Genomic DNA, 17,754 nt, shown 5'->3' on the forward strand with positions numbered 1-17,754 from the left:
GCAATCCTGAATGAGTTTCTATTCCCCTGGAGCCTTGAGTAATTGCTTCGCTCACCAATATGCTTGGGTGAGAAACCTTCAATGTCAGACACCACCTACTCTGCCATAAAGATTTCGGACTAGAGACATGTTTTTTTAGGTTAATTCACACAAAACAATAGATAACTAATGTAAATGCCTTTTATATGTCTGTACCTTCCGTTCTCTACCTAAGATGAATCAACAGGGAAAAATAAAGCAAAAGGGAAAATTAAAGAATTCTAAAAGCCTTAAATTACTAACCAGATGAGACACCCAAGTGATAACCTCATTAAACCTGAAAATCAATTTAATATATGATTGGTATGTATCAATGATCAAAATCAGCACAAATTACAGTCCAATTTTAAGATACAAATAACAAGTACAAGCTGATTTTCAAAGACTGGATATTAACATTAGGAAACAAATTCAAATCAGTAGTTTGTCTGCTATTAATTTATTTCCTAATTGCTTGATAAATAAGATCAAATTATATATACTACTGCAAACAGGACCTTTAACAAATTAAATTAGATTTAACTAACATTAAAGTTTAAAAAAAAGCACCATAGTACAATTCAGTAGAAGTTTAATAACAAACAAAACTCTATACTAGAGCTATGTGATCGAAGGCTGCAGAATAAAAGACATTATTGGAAAACAGTAGCAACTACATCAGTTACAGGGGAAATTATGATCCTAAGGGTCAATGTAGGAAATCAAATCCTCACAGATCTATTTTCTATACATTTTGTGACAGCTTTTGTTCCAAATTATCTTCCCAAGCATTTTATACAGTGAACCTCCTGGTAAGATGGACATACTTCCAGGCCAAAGGAAACTCTGTTTTCTAATCATTATAATAAAACTAGTGTTATCCTGCAGAACAAAGACTGAGCTGGTTCTAATGCCACCCCCTTTAAAACACTGGGGATTCCTAAACTAACGGTTACTATGCTGTCACACAAGGCCACTTGTGTGCAGCATCCACCTAGACTATCGCCACATCACTCCTTCTGAGAACAAATAATACAAATATGAAACTTGTAACAAGAGGTGTTCTGCAGTCAATGAAGACTTTTCTGCCCAGCCCAGCAGTCTCGGGTCTTCTGCCAGGATCTATACAATCATAGCAAGAACGCCAAAAGCTCTAACAACCTTCATATTTTTTACACTTACAGGCTGGATCCTTATTACTTGACTACATCAAGTCTAACAATTTCATCTCTATTAAAGTAGAGATCCATACAAGTGCTTAGGAATAACTTAAATAATCCAGCACATACATAACGGCAAGCTACTTGACTTAACTCACAGTACTCCTATGTGTGAACTAGTCATATTACAGACACATTCACCTATTCACCATCAGATACTTCCTTACATACCAAATTTCACTTTCAATCAGCACAAAAAATAAAACTACCACAATGTTAACATTTTGTTTAAAATGGAGAAGAGGTTATACTGAAGTAAAAAAAAAAGGAACAAAACAAAAATTATTCTGCCATAGCAATTTCAATAGCAAAAAAGAAAAATCAAAAAACAAAATTTACATTGACAGCTTTCATTTCCATATATCACAAAATCTTAAGCACGGCTATTCAAAGTGTGTTCCAAGGACCAAGAGTTTTAAAAACCATCTAGAGTTTGTTTGAAATACGGAATGGGAAGCTCCAACAGATACCTTTACTGAAGACCTGAATTCCAACAAGAGCCTTAGCTGACTCAAACATGGACTGCAGGTTGCGAGGTACTCTCAAACATTAAAACAAATAAACACCTGGGTATCATCTCTACTTTTTAAAAATATATTTATTGGAAAAGCATATTTACACAAAAGAAGAGACAGAAAGATCCTTCATCCACTTCTTCACTCCCCACATGGCCACAACAGCTGGAACTGAGCAGACCTGAAGCCAGGAGTCAGGAGCCTCTTCCGGGTCTCCCACATTAGTACAGGAGCCCAAGGCTTTCAGCCATCTTATACCACTCTCCCAGGCCATAAGCAGGAAATAGGATAGGAAGTTGAGCAGCTGGTGCATGAACTGGTGTGCCCATGCAGGATGCCAGCACTTGTAGGCACAAGATTAACCAACTGAACTACCACACTAGCCCCACATCTTCCTTACCAAATAAAAAACAACCGCCCCAAAGGAAACTTAAGAAACTGCAATAATATTTAAATTCATAATACAAATGCCTCTGCTAACTTATCAATTTCACAATTATTAAGTTAAAACCATGTAAGGAATACTGCTAACACTAGCATGAAAGCAGAAAACATCTAATGAACAGAAAGTTAGAAAATGTTGAAGACATAACAAGTACTCAAAAAGTTGGAAATATGAATGTAAAATAAAATTCAATGTAAAAAATGTACTTCACCAAAATAAAAAACATGCCTTATATTGCTTCAAAAAAGAAAAAAAGCTGAAATCACAGCACAAAACATACATTTTAAAATAATCACCCTGATTAAACAATTAAAAACCATTAAAGAAAAACAACTTCCAGAGCAGAATTTTACTTTTTTAATTTTCCTTCCTTTGCGTGAAGGACAGGTAAATGATAAATGTACCACTGGAACACTGTAAACTATTAATACAAAATCCTTTCAGCTATCCTTCATGACACAGGTTTGCCAAATACTAAGCAGGTAGCGATGTTTCTGTTTTTCCCAGCATACCTTTTTACAAGAAAAACTTTAACTCAACTTCAGATTTTATCACAATTTCTCCCAAATTATCTTCTCATTGTTAACAGTAAACCATCATTTGATAATTTCCTTTTCCACTTACTATAGCAGGAGTGAGCATGTATGATGGGAATTCTATGGCCAGGAATGATGTACTAAATATCTAAATCACCCTTGACAGAAAAAATGGCTACCCATCTCTATTTTATAGCTTTCAGGCAAAACCATTGCAGTAACACTCATCAAAGCCTTTTTAGCACATCTCCAAGAAAGTATTTTAAAACTCAATGCTGGGATGGTTTCAGGCCACTGGCTGCAATGCTGGCCTCCCATATGGGTGCTAGCTGAAGTCATGGCTGCTCCACTTCTTTCACAGCTCTCTGCTGATGTGCCTGGGAAAGCAGTGCAGGACATGCAAGCTGCTGAGCCCTGCCACCCACATGGGCACCTGGCTGCAGCCACTTGCTAAGTGAATCAGCTGACAGACGATGTCCCCCTTGCTGTCTTTCCCTTACTCTGTAACTCTGTTTTTTAAAGAAACTAACTGGTTCACCTTTTAAAAAGAATATATTTATTAAAAAAAAATCCTCACATTATAAAGTTAAAATAACAAGTTTGAGAAATCTCCTAAAAATTAAAATGCTCTTTCAATACTTAAGTCCTGTTTTTTTTTTTAGCCTGAATAGTTTGACAAAGTGGAAACAGCAAACAACAGCTAATGCAATATTCAGAACATACAGAGTAACATACCTCTCTCTTATTTCTTCTTGCGACTCTGAGGAATTCCATCAGGATCTGCAGCTGGGCTGCATGGGATTCCTACAGCAGAAAATTATAACTGTTCTTTAAAATAGAACCTTAATTCCAAAACCTTTTTTAACACCACAGTATAACTAGGATGAAGCAATTTTATACACCATTTAAGTTAGTCCATTATTTAATTAGTCTTCTGAATTGCTAGGTTAGCATTTCTAAAAGCAAGAAATTTTTCACAGAACTCAAAACTAATTTTAAGAAATTATATTCCCCATCCATCATGCTGAAAAATCTACTCATGTGAATGGAAATACTGTTACCTGAATTAACTATTTCTATAGAAGATCCTATTCAAATTTAAACATTTGAAAACTGAAGCACTCAATATAAAGGGTGTGAGTATTAAATTGGTAACTGATTCAACTATGAAAGATGAATAGTATTCATAAATTTCAACATTCCTGGTATCATAACAAAGAAACAAGAAGACTTCAAAAAGTTCTTGGAAAAATGGGGTTGAAACACGCATAGAAACACGCAGGGGACAGTCTTGCAAGTAATGGTTAACAGTGGGGTAGCCTAGTCCTAATAGCTGTGAGTTGTTGGCACTTAATCATGTCAAAGAGAGCTTTATTACACGAAGCAAAAGGGAATCCCTTTAAGGATCAAGATCAGGAAGAAAAAAGTCCGAAAGCCAGATCAAGACTGGAAGGAGGACACTTGGATTGTTCCAGGAAACTTCACAATATTCCTCTCATCGTACTGCAGGCAAGGAAGGTCTCCTCTATCGCATCCTCCGCTAACTTCTCGAGACATTCTTTCCAGAAATGCTATGGCAGGCACTATGGTCCTCTTCAAAAACCCAATAAGCTAAATGTGTTGGGTCTCCTGCCTTGCTCGTGACCAGTCAGCTTCTGCTTTAACTGGACACTTCTTGGTAATCATTGTTTCCACTGTGCTCTTACTTCAGGATCACAAAATAAAGCCAGCTTTCATCTCCTAGTGAGATCCGGGAAGCCAAGATGCAGCAGCTTAACACTTCCTGTTAATCTCCTCCAAAAGGTCTGCTGCTCTTTACAGCTGACCTCGCCAAGGGCACCCAAGAACAGTCACTTTCCATCAAGCTGTGGTCAGAATTGCATGCATGTAGTTTTGCTGTTCACTGTTCGTCCTCTTTCACAGGGCAAGAACAATATTGTGTTCCTTGCAAAATCATGTGGATGCTCCACTGCCGCGGGCATCATCTTCAGTATGATCTCATCCCGTCTTAAAGCAAGTCATTTCCTGGTGAACTGCTTTATTCTTTGTGGCATTTCTTTACAAACATTTCAGAAAGTATCAACCGCTTCAGCCCACTTCACCTGTCATAAAATGTTACATTTATTCTTGCTTCAGCTTTGGATGACGCTCTAACAGGGGCTTTTATCAAACTGAGACTTTGTGGAATGATTGGAAGTAAATCCTAACTAGACATGTTATAATAAGTTACTGCAGGTTGGTTTGAGTGCAGAAGCCATTTCTGAGATACATGCGTAGGTTATCAAATCACACATTTTCTCTGAACTTTCTGAAGACATCGAGGACACAAATAAACCACTTGCTGATAGTACATTTTTATGAGAACTACGAAAATTTCAAGTGACTGTGACAAACAGAAAAGGATATTAAAACCCAAAATCTAAACAGTAAGTTTATAGACAAATTTCCGATTTTTCTTCATATTAATGAGAAATTAAAAACCCTAGGGAAATCCAAAACAACAAAAAAGAAACAAATAAACACTAATAAAACGTGTTAACAAAAATAAAGAATTATCAAACGGCATTGGTCAGATTTTAGAACTTCTGATTCTCTCACTCTGTAGTACTAAGATAGTGAAAATTCACCAAACACAGACCAAAGGCAAACCTGACCCTGGAGTATCATCTAGTACTAAGACACCGGAAGTGTCCACAGGCTCAGATAAGTAGACTGCTTACAACTCATGGGAATACAGAAAGGACAGAACCAGCTTATAAAAAATATATATTCTAGGGCCCGGGAGGCGTGGCCTAGTAGCTAAAGTCCTCGCCTTGAAAGAGCCAGGATCCCATATGGGCACCAGTTCTAATCCCAGCAGCTCCACATCCTGTCCAGCTCCCTGCTTGTGGCCTGGGAAAGCAGTCGAGGAGGGCCCAAAGCCTTGGGACCCTGCACCCATGTGGGAGACCTCCAGATCAGCACAGCACCAGCCGTTGTGCACACTTGGGGAGTGAATCATTGGACAGAAGATCTTCCTCTCTGTCTCTCCTCCTCTCTGTATATCTGACTTTGTAATAAAAATAAATAAATCTTTAAAAAATATATATATATATATATATTCTAGGTAACCCCCATCAAAATGCTTATAATATTTTTGAGGGAAAAAGAAAGACACCAATGGCCAGGAGTAGGCTAGGCTAAAATCACGAGTCTCCAACATGGATAGTTGGACCATCTGCTTCACATTTCCCAGGTCATCTTCAGGGAGTTGGATCAGAAGTGGAGTAGCCAGCACTTGGACTGCTGCCCTATGGGAAGCTCAACTCCAAGGTTGCAGCTTAACCCACTATGCTGTAATGCTGGAGCTAAAAACACTTTTAAACTTCAGTTAAGTGGGGGAGGGGGGAGGAAAGCCTACCTTCTTCCCTTTGTCAGAAATCATAAATATAAATGAAGGACAGATGACCACATCACCTCGTGTAATAAAAATCCATGACAGAAGAAAAATCAGAGCTCCCCCAACAGACAGAAAAGGACACAGAAGAAAGATTTCCAACAATATTCAAGTCCCTGATCTCATTTTTTTATCCTGCACCAGGAACATCACAGTTCTAATATGCTCCAAGTTTTCTTACATAGCTCTACTTCTTTGTGTGAGCCACTCATTGCTTTCCTGTCTCAATAAATATCCCATTTAAGTTAGGTCTAGGTGTATAGCTATGCTAAGATATGTACTTCTTAACACATCAGTACCTAACACATTCAATTTCACATTTTCCATTTTTATATGTATATAAATGCAATTTTTACATCTATTTTTTCCATTTCATTACACGAAATAGGATATATTTATGTACTCAAAGTCTCTTTAAGGCTTAGTTGAGCCAGAGACCACTGATACCAACGGACACATAAAAAGACTTTGGATACACAACAGTAATCTCCAGGCTGACACAGCAAGAAAACTAAAACTAGTTTTCATTAGAAGAAAACTAACCAATATAATTGGTTACACAATTCCATGACAATTAATTCCATAATGTAAATTGTCATTGATGTTAAGTTGGGGCTTTTTATTGATCAGGCTGATATTCTGCCAGCTCTACCTTCAGACCAGAGATGGTCTCCCCAAGAAACCGTTGAATGTATCTGGACAATTAGATGCCGGACTCTTTGCTTGGTATATGCTTGCAATGAAAGACTCTCAACTGAATTTGATTTGTAATACTGCAACAAGGTGGAGGAATCCACCATGGGGGGAGGGGAGGGGGAGGGTTTGGGGGAATCCCAGAGCCTATGAAAGTGTGTCACATAATACAATGTAAATAATGAAAAAAATAAAAAGAAAAAAGAAAATTAACCAACGTAATAGTTACTAATTAATGTGAACAATAACTGCAAAAATGTTACTTATATGTAAGGAATTTGATCTTTCTTTAACTTGAAAAAGGAGACTTGGTCAGAACCGGTATTTTGCAGATGTTACTAGCCAAGTAAAACAAACAGATCAATGACATCACCATCTTACTTTTAAAAATTTTAAAATCATTTTCAATGCAATAAACATCACCATTTAAAACGAAATTTTTTAATTTAGTCATCACTTACTGCTTCCAACTGTTTTTTCTTTTGTGCTAATAGCTCCAACATAAGATTGACGTTTGCCAAATCAAGGTTATCTTGATCAGTTCCCAACAAATCTTGAAATATTTGCCACCTATGGCCATTCTAAAGACAAAACAGAGAGATACATACTTCGTAAATTATTCTAGTTTCTGATGCATTTAACCACTACCTCTTATTACTTATGTATCAAACATATTCCTACTCCTCTTTCCCAATTATTGAATCCCACTGCCCTCTAACTCTAAATGGAATTTCTCCCCTATAGTAGTGTAGGTAACAGTTTGAAAGACACATAAATGACAATTTAAGGTAAACTCTATTAAGGCATAATTTCCCCTCAAATAAGTGACTGGATTTGTCTAAACATATTTTTTACTTTGCATTTGGTAAGATATTAATGCAAGCTTGAATGCCTTAATAAATTGAGTCTAATTCTTTCATATCAATATCTTTCAACAATTATTTGAAAATATCTACCCTTTGTTTCATTTTGTTTGAACCCAATACAAAGATCTACTTCATTTTAGCAAAGCTAAAAACAAAAATTCAATCATGCATTAAAACATAAAATCTCATTAATATTAAGCCCGCATAAAAACAAAAAATATATATAGTAATAAGAGTTGAAACATACGGTACTACTCACTGAGTGGTCCAATTTGAACCTCTTTTCCTCAAATCTTTGCTTCTGTTTCAGAATGAGCTCATTCACTGAAAAAGACAAAGGAGAGACAATGCTTTGCTGTGTGGGATTGTGGAGCACACGGTAAGTGGCCGACTGAGGTAAGCACTAAAGATTTTTTTGTAACTTTTCTTACAAGTGACTCAAGATAGTAACATCTGCATATCACCAAATCACTCTATTCCTTTCCTTGATAACAAGATTTGTTTCTGATTTTTAGTTTGCACACAACCTTGAGACAGGTTCAATGGCTCCCCACCCCAGCATGATCCTTGACCAAGCTAAAACAATCCAGGCACTCACAACTTTACCGGGGCTGATGTGCACGCGTATCTGACCAAGTTTTGACAAAGAAGTGGGTTGTACTTCCAAAACAAAGCTAAGAGAGATGTTTTTTTTCCTTACATTTACATGGGAATAATCTCTAGAAATGACTACAACCTTCTTACAGACTCGAGGGTAGGTACCCAAAGGATGGAGCTGGAACATACAGATAGCAGACAGACAGAAATACCACTGCACTACTGAATTCACTTCTCCGCAAATTCTAAACCCTGTGAATCAACACACTTCCTACAGCCACTAGTCGCATGTTTCTTTTTTTTCCAGTCAATACATACACAAATACACAAACACAAGAAAAACTGATAAATAAAAATGCACACTATGCAAGGTACTTATTTTGTAGATATCATCTCATTTCCTCCCTTTTTAAAGAGGAGGAACAGTCACAACACGGAGTACGAGGAACTTAAAGTGATATGCACAATATGAAAGAGCTGAGAAACAAACCCAATCGTCTATATAATCTTCCTTTACATACAGCAAAGGCAACTAGGAGCATTTTGGAAGATACCACTTATCTTACACAAGAAACAGATGTCTCAAAGATGAGTAAGATTATCAAAAATTTTGAACACAGACTAGCAAGACAGAGACACACAAGATGAACCAGTCAAACTATACTAAAGGGCTATTTTAAATAAATTCATAAAACACACTGCAGATAGTACTTCTTAAGAAGCAAGTTTTTCACTTTAAGATGAAATAATACTTGGGTGAGAACAGGTATATAGAAATTCACTTAGAAATAGGCATGGAACATGCATCCCTATATCCAGACGAAAGATGGATTCCCAATGAAACTATTGGACATGTGTAGACAATGGGATGCTGGAATGTCTGACATCGACTGTACCAGCAAATGTCAAAGTACACTTAAATAAGAGACTGACAGAATTATGATTCCTTATGGACTACACTATTGTAACAAAATGAGAAAAATCTGACGGGGTGTGGGAGTTTGGGGGGAATCCCAGACTATACAACAATGTACCACATAACTCAAAATTCAAATTAAAATATTTAAAAAAAAGAAATAGGCATGGATAAAAATTCAGAAAACAGTAGGTGGGGGTGGGCACATATGTAGATGGGTGTGTTTTGGTATGTGGAGATAAAATGATTTCAAATCAGCACAGCTGACCAGGATCACGATGACGTAGATTTAAACTAATACAATGAAAATAAACAGGATGGAGTAAATCACAGTTTGATAATTCAGCTGCAGAATTATGATTTCATTATGAATTGTGATGGAGCATTTGGCCTAGAGATTTCACACTGTAACTGATTATCACCAACAGTACTATAGGAATAATTAACTTTTTAATGACCATAAAAACAAACTGTAAAGCATTTATAATAAATAAAAGCAAAAAGAGCAGATATTAATTGGTATGTAGCACTATAAAAGTTATTTAAATTGTATGTTTATCAAATTTGCTTTTACTTCTCTAAAAATTATACCCTACAACAATGATTCTACCTAGGAAATTTTTTTTTTGCAATAAACAGAAAAATAAAAGGATAGAAAGAAAAAAGGAAGAAATGTAGAAGGCAGGAAAGGGAGGAATAATGTTATGTTTTTACCAATTTCTGCACAACTTACACTGACTCTGTTAAAATCTAATTTTTTAAAAGGGCCCAGCATGGTAGCTTAGCAGCTAAAGTCCTGGTCCTGCACCCACCATCATATGGGTGCTGGTCCTAATCCTAGCTGCCCCAGTTCCCATCCAGCTCTCTGCTTGTGGTCTGGGAAAGCAGTCAAGGATGGCCCAAAGCCTTGGGACCCTGCACCCACATGGGAGATCTGGAGGAGGCTCCTTAGTCCTGGCTTTGGATTGGTGCAGCTCCAGCCATTGCAGCCACTTGGGGGGGGAATCATTGGACGAAAGAGCTTCCTCTCTGCCTCTCCTCCTCTCTCTATATATCTGACTTTGCAATAAAAATAAGTATTTATAAAAAATCTGAAAAAAAAAAAAAAGAAAAAGTTATGCCAACCAGGAGATCTTTTGGTAAATGAAGGGATAAGTAAATGCTCAATCTTCTAGAAGAAATGGTACTCAATCCTAAAACCAAATGAGCTAACACATCATAGAAGTACATAAGGGACCCTGAAATACATGGCACTCAGTGAAGAAGACCCGCTTCAAAAGGCTAAACACTGCGTTATCAATTACATAACAACGCAAAAAAGACCAAATAATGCAGACAATAAAAATCTCACTAAAGGGGGCCTGGCACAGTAGCCTAGCAGCTAAAGTCCTTGCCTTGTACTCTCTGGGAATCCATATGGATGCCGGTTCTAATCCTGGCAGCTCCACTTCTCATCCAGCTCCCTGCCTGTTGCCTGGGAAAGCAGTTGAGGACAGCCCAAAGCCTTGGGACCCTGCATGAACGTGGGAGACCCTGAAGAAGCTCCTGTCTCCTGGCTTTGGACTGACTCAGCTCCAGCTTTTGTGGTCACTTGGGAAGTGAATCATTGAACAGAAGATCTTCCTCTCTGTCTCTCCGCCACACTGTGGATCTGACCTCTAATGAAAATAGAATAAATCTTAGAACACCTCACTGACTGAGTAAGCCGAGCCCAGGGGAGGCTGGTAGAGTGGGCATGCTCCCTACAGGCCTGCAGAGAAGCACACCTGTCGTTCTGCATTTATCCACTTCTCACACAGGTGCAACACCAAGCATCAGTGCTAAGGTAGAGTGTGCACAGGCGTGATGCTTAGGCTCTGCGGCTTTACCATTACGACAAACACACCTTGGGACACTCACAGCGCTGGAACTTGACATGTGTGAGGGCAGAGCACCCAGGGGAGAGCTCTGCACACTCTCCTCAATTTTGTTTGGACCAAAAACCATTCTATGAAAATAAAATCCGCTTCAAAAAAAATGTTCTTAAACAGTTTCTTTAAACTGTTTAAATTTTACACATCATCAAGGCGTGTTTATCATTTTGTAATTTAAAATTTAAAAAGTAAAGTAACTCTAAAAACGCAAGACTAATATAATGGATTTACATGTCCGAATGTCAAAAACATCAAAGCCACATACTTAGAAGTAAATAACTATTCTTAACTCATAAACAAGAAAAGTACAACATTAAGTCAACTGATTTTAAAAGCAATGATCATAAGATATCAATTCACCTACAGACTAAAGCCTTGAATGACTCAATTCCACTCATATTCACCAATGCTCATTTCTGTACATAGGAGGCACCCAGTATTTGCCACATGAATAACATGTTCTCAGGTTTCTGACCTGACATGCCATTTTTAGCCAACATTATCATTATCCTAGTCAAGGAAGCATTTACTTGAAACCATAGCCAGTTCTCATACTTCAGATTTAAACTTGGCTCAAAGAGCAATGATACAGAAATTGACCCAGCCCTCTATGCCTTTACAGCATTAAAAGTGAAAGGACTCAATCAATCAATCAATCAAAAGAGTGCAACGCTGTCTGGACTTCCTGAGACTAGTATAGCAATTGCCCAAGAAGAAATCTGAAAGTTACCTTAGAATGTCAGGTCTTCCTAACAAGAACTGCAGGTATTAAACAAATCATACACTAAATTCACTTACGAAAATAAAGAGCTGAGAAAAACCGCCTTACTATAAAAACACATGAGCAGTAAGTATTCCACTGTCAGAAACATAAAAGATCTCAAGACTCTCTCCAGAGGGCTTGAAGAGATACAGACTCCGTCATGCAGTGCAGAGGTCAAAGGATCTGCCCATTACTGCATTAAGAACAACCTGGTAAAAGTGGTGATGGGCAGAAAAACAGTGATAGAAAAATCAGGAGCAAGTCTATTTTCATGGCTGACAGAAAACCACACTTCAAATACGGAAATTTAAAAAAAGGACCTCTACTTTCCTAAAAACAAATGTTTTAACTAAGAAAAAGAACACTGAAACTAGATCATCACTAAGACAATATCTAGCTTAAAAAGTCAGGAGCTGTGACCGGGGCTCACGGGACACTTGAGTTTGGAATAAATATATCATGTTAGGAATCACTTTCCAATTTAAATCGCATTGCATTTATATATTCCTTCCATGTCAGGATGAACACAGCACTCCTCTTATCATCGAGAAATATCCACAGGAGAATTTCTGACTAAGGAATGTTGCATGAAAACCGCAGTAAGTACCAAAATCTTCAGAACACTAGATTTCTTTCCATATTTAGCTACTCTGGCACTCTTGCAGTTACCCAGAATCCTCTAACACTGTGCCAACCCACACCTGCAAGTTCAGGAACAGGAGTCGGCTTTCTCCTTTGCCTAACCTGCTCATGAAAACCAACTCTACTCCTCAACATTCCTCTCATTTTTTTTTGAGAAGTTCCTCCTCCAAGTTTCCCGTAAGAGTTTAACTACTTGAAAGAATTAATCACGACAACAGAATACCTCCAACACATTTCCTTTGGACTCTGCTCTGCTCTGATATCATCTTATTTTGTGAAAAAGTACTGGACTACAGTGAAAAGTAACCAAGAAAAAGGCACAGGAGTTTGGAGTTGATACAAGAAGGAAAGCTCTAAAGTTTCAGCAGTCACTGCCTGCTAATTCTGAACACGTTTTCCTTTAGAATGAAGAATTAAATCTTTTATACATATGCATTTATATATTTATATATATTTTTTTTGCAAGAGAAGTCCTCTTCATGTCTACTTATATCTGACGATGTTTGACTTACTCATTGCTACAATTAAAAACTAAAGGTTTTTTATGTTCAGCTGAGTTGTAGAAATCGTCAGACATGGACAATTACCATCTGATTACCTGCTCTAATAATTTACCATTTAGACTTAACACATATCTATTCACATCTCCTTTCTCTGGCTCTTATTGTTGTACCAAAATTCTACATCTTTATCAACCTTCCCTAATTTCAACTTTCCAGCAACTTCCCCATTTCACATTTTTGTCCTCCCTCCAGGAACCCTCAACTCAACTTCCTTCCCCTCTGTTCCCTCAAGATTCACTAGATCTAACTTCCCTCACCCAGTGACCCTTTCTCTAATACTTGTCATCGGTATCCCAGAAGCAGAGATACTCAGAATGCACTGCAATACACAGAAAGACAGAAAGGCGCTCAGGATGGCAGACATTCCCGTATCACATATCTTGTTCTGTTGTCCACCTACCATTATAAACAAATCTGAAAAACAGTACACTATGTTACTAACAATAGAAGGAATCTACGCTTCAACCTAGGAGAGAAAAGCACCCTAGGAAGCCGCAGCAAGAGGCCTCGGAGGCATGTCTTCCGAATGAGCGCCAGCACACACTTCAGAGGAAAGGACATTTTAAAAATTGTTGCAAAGACTCACCCAAGAAGTTAGGATAGAGATGATCAATATTGTCCACAACATAGTTACACTTGGGGCATCTATTATTATCCTCCAAACTCTGGTGAATACACTTGTAGCTATTAGCAGGGGGAAAAAAATAAAACAAGCTTAATTAAATGAACAAAAATTTAAACTCGTCACAAAATGATGCCTACTAGTCTTTCATTACTCGTTTTCAACTCAAATAATCTAACAAATTAATTTCCATTCATATTTGCACCTTATAACTAAGATACACATGGCACTTAACAGATGAAGAATATAAAAAATATTTCAAAGTAAATGTAACAAAGCCTACTACATATAAAATACACATTAACTAAATTTTTAATTTATACAAGCTAAATAGTATGTAACACCAGAGAAGCAAATAACTACCTCCATAAAACAAAACAAAAAAAATTCATGCTCTCAGAGTTCTTAATGCTTAATACAAAAAGAGCTGATAAAAAAGAAACAAAGACAAAAATTAGTTAACTTTTGAGAAAATCATCATCTTCACCAATAAAAAAAAAATTGTTTTCTAAGGCATGAGCTCAAGATGGTTGTGTCGCACATCCAAACGCCTGCGTTCAACTCCAAAGTCTGCCCGACTCCCTCCAAGGCAGCGACATGGTCCCAGCAGCTGGGTTCCTGTTCTGCCCGAAGCCTGATCTCCCTGTCTGCAATCCAGGTTCTGACTGGCAGCTGACGGACGGCATGTGCACAGTGAGCTGCTTACAGGAGCTCAGCCTACCTCAATCTGTTTTTCTTTTTTGCCTGTTTAACAATCAACAAAAAATAACTTCAATATTTAAATTACATACTGGTTTTATCACCCAGAATGAATCTTTCCGTACAGGCAAATTATATAAAAACCACTAGGGTTTTTCAACACCTTTAGTGATTTTTACTTCTAGGAATTCATACTAAGAAAATACAGGAAGATGTGTGATACAAAGATATATGCGAGCAGCAAAATCAAGCAGGCCTACTCCAGACCAGTCCATTTTTCGGAATAAATAAAATTCAAAACTTCTGAGAAGTACATGGTTTCCTGTGGAGTGCAAAGGTATACGGTCAATTTATGGGCCAAAGGGAACACTGCTGCCAGATCATCACACTGAAAAGACCAAGACCATTTACACAGCAGCCTAATAAGACCTCATCAGGAACTGGCTTCTGGTTCCCAATCGCTCAGAACTGGCCAGACACCTCATTAGGAATACAGTGTTACGATTTGTAAGGACTATAATGCAACAATATACCAAAACATATGTCTTTACAAACTGAAAAAGTGACTTTTATATAATACAGGTATAAAGACTCCTTGTCTTTGCTTACTTCTTTAAAAAAAGAAGTCAGAAAAGAGAAGATACAGACTCACATTTTATTTTGTATTTTATTTTAATTTACAACAAACATTGCTTTCTAAGCCAAAAGCACATATCACTATTCTCGTGCTAATACATTTATATTTACAGAACATGGATAATGCAAGCTAAGAAAGATCATATTATTCTAAACTGGCACAGATGCTCCATGCTGCACATGAAACTGCACACCAACCAGTCTTCATGAGTAAAGGACACCAACATATCACATTTAACTTCAGCATTAGATTATGGGCTTGTCCTTATTGTCAGTCAAATTATAGGAGCTACTACAACACAACTGAATTATTAATAAAATAGCAACAGAAGAAGTAAATCATTGATAAAATGACTGATCAGAAGTAACATGAAGCACCCCCAATCAAAAACCAACGTATCCAGTGAGAACACGGTTCCTGCAGGCTCTGAGATGGCCCCTGGATGGCACAATGCCTGAGAAAAGCAACCACGTGACAAAGACATTTGCAACTTTCAACTCAGTCTCCTTAAGGGAGGGCGCTCAAGTTTGAACTGACTGCCTGTGATCAGTGGTATATCAACAGAGGCTATTTAATAAAATCTTCCTAACAACTCAAAAAAGACAGGGTTTGATGAGCTTTTAGTTTAAACATATGGAGGCACTGGAATGGTGATTAAGACGAGGGCAAGAGGGCCCATACCCCTTCCTACATGCATTACCCACAGTGTGTTGTCACTTGTATTTTATCCTTTGTAATAAACCAGCAATATTAAATGCAAAAATGTTTTTAAAGCAAGAAATGGAATTACAACAAAAATAAGTAATCACAAGGATATAGACAAATCAAAATCTTTGTACCCTGTGTGGCCAAGTAGTGGAAAACTAGCTTAGGGGCCAGAACTGTGGATTAGCAATGTAAAGTCGCTACCTCCAACTCCTGCATCCCATACGGGCATCGGTTCTAGTCCTGGCTACTCCACTTCAAATCAAGCTGCTGCTAATGTGCCTGGGAAAGCAGCAGAGGATCGCCCAAGCGCTCAGGGCCCTGAAACAACCAGCAGACCTGGACAAAGCTTCCTGGTTCCCGGACTCCATAAAGCCCAGCCCAGGGCACTGCTGTCATTTGAGGAATATATCAACAGAGGGAAGATTCCCTTCCCCTCTTTCTTCCTTCCTCCCTCCCTCCCTCCCTTTCTTCCATCCTTCTTTCCTTCCTTCCTTCCTTTTTCTTTCTCTCTCTCTCCTGCTCTCCCTGCAACTCTAACCTTCAAGAACAAAAATAATATAAATAAAAAAATATAAATTACAAGTTTTTACCCAGCAATTTCACTTCGGGTTATGTATCCAAAGGCACTAAAAGCAGATTTCTACAAAGTTATTTCTATGCGGAAGTTCGTAGCACGATTACATGACAGGTAAGGGGTGGAAGCAATCCTAATGTCCATGGGTGACTGAACAGACAAATGCAACACATACAAATACATGTACAGGAATATTATTACTCAGCCTTAAAAAGGAAATTCTGACACGTGCTACAAGGTGGGTCAATAACAAGGACATAACACTATATGAAATAAGCCAGTCTTAAAAAAATTCAAGTTTCCAGGCTCCACTTTGAATCAGGCCTCTGCTAATGTGCAGGAAAAGCATGGAGGAGGGCCAAAGTGCTGCAGCACTGGAGAGCGGCCAGCAAGAAGATCCTGGCCCAGGCCTTAACAGCGCAGCCATCTGGAAGAGGAATCTTTCCCTAACTCTACCTTTCAAATTGAATAAATCTTAAAAAATAAATTTAAAAACAGTTTCAGTTTTACAAGCTGAAAAGGTAGTAAAATCAATTATGCAACAATAGGAATACCTAATTCTACTAAATTATATACAGATCATAAATTCTACACTATAGAATCTCACCAAAATTTTAATGCACAGATTAATGTGACAAAATACACCAGGGTACATTAAAACCCCAGAAAGAGGAGGTGTCTGGAGCAACAGTGCCCTCTGCTGCGGGTCCAGGTGCCACACAAGGAGGGCAGTGATGATCCACACACACGGGGATGCGGCCTGAGCATCAGGCTCCTAGGTTCAACTTGGCCCAGTGCAGTCACTGCAGGTTTCCACGGCAGATCTGGAGATGCAAGACCTCACCAGGTCTGTATCTCTCACATAAGTAAAATAAATAAATAAAACTGTAAGTGCTCCAAAAATCAATTTGAAAGATAGTAATTTTAGTGTAAAAAAAATCTGATGTATGCACACATACTCTCAAGACAACATTGAATAAAATGTTACAGAGAAAAAAGAACTTTGTTTCTTTCTATCCTCCAACGTCCTTCTCAGCCTGCTCCTAGACTGCTCACCTGTCCTCACAAGTAACTCCTACCACAGGCTTTGTCCTGTTTATCACTCCCAATGTTCTAAAACAGCAAAGTTCTTGTGAACATGAAATAGAAAAGTAACAGAAATGATATGCCAACCATGCTTTCTTGAGCTGTCAAACCTGTAAAGAGATATCAGTTAAAAAATGTGTTTATAAAGCATACCGCTCCCTCATTACATTTGCATGTAAGCCTTAAAAAACGTGCCAAAAGACTTTTTCATTGAATAAAATCCTCTTACCAAAAGCTGTGGCCACATTTTGTCATATACGCTTCCTCAATCATGTCAAAGCAGATGGGGCTGAAAAGAAAATCAA

At 37.9% G+C, this 17,754-nt stretch overlaps 1 protein-coding gene across 2 annotated transcripts in view; it reads right to left on the reverse strand.

Annotated features, from left to right (window-relative positions):
• The window catches only part of COP1 (COP1 E3 ubiquitin ligase), a 132,002-nt gene that overhangs the window by 100,792 nt on the left and 13,456 nt on the right, over nucleotides 1–17,754 (reverse strand). The window contains exons 2-6 of one of the 2 annotated variants that reach the window (XM_040984307.1): nucleotides 17,679–17,738; nucleotides 13,710–13,807; nucleotides 7,989–8,053; nucleotides 7,325–7,444; nucleotides 3,470–3,538 (exon numbers count right to left, since the gene is read on the reverse strand). In XM_040984307.1, coding sequence (XP_040840241.1) covers nucleotides 3,470–3,538; nucleotides 7,325–7,444; nucleotides 7,989–8,053; nucleotides 13,710–13,807; nucleotides 17,679–17,738 — 412 coding nt within the window. Of the gene's footprint in view, nucleotides 1–3,469; nucleotides 3,539–7,324; nucleotides 7,445–7,976; nucleotides 8,054–13,709; nucleotides 13,808–17,678; nucleotides 17,739–17,754 lie in introns of both variants that reach the window. The other variant, XM_040984306.1, reaches the window with a different exon arrangement.

This window comes from Ochotona curzoniae, unplaced genomic scaffold (assembly GCF_017591425.1).
Source record: "Ochotona curzoniae isolate NIBS_2020 unplaced genomic scaffold, NIBS_Ocur_1.0 contig_4105, whole genome shotgun sequence".
NCBI lineage: Eukaryota > Metazoa > Chordata > Mammalia > Lagomorpha > Ochotonidae > Ochotona > Ochotona curzoniae.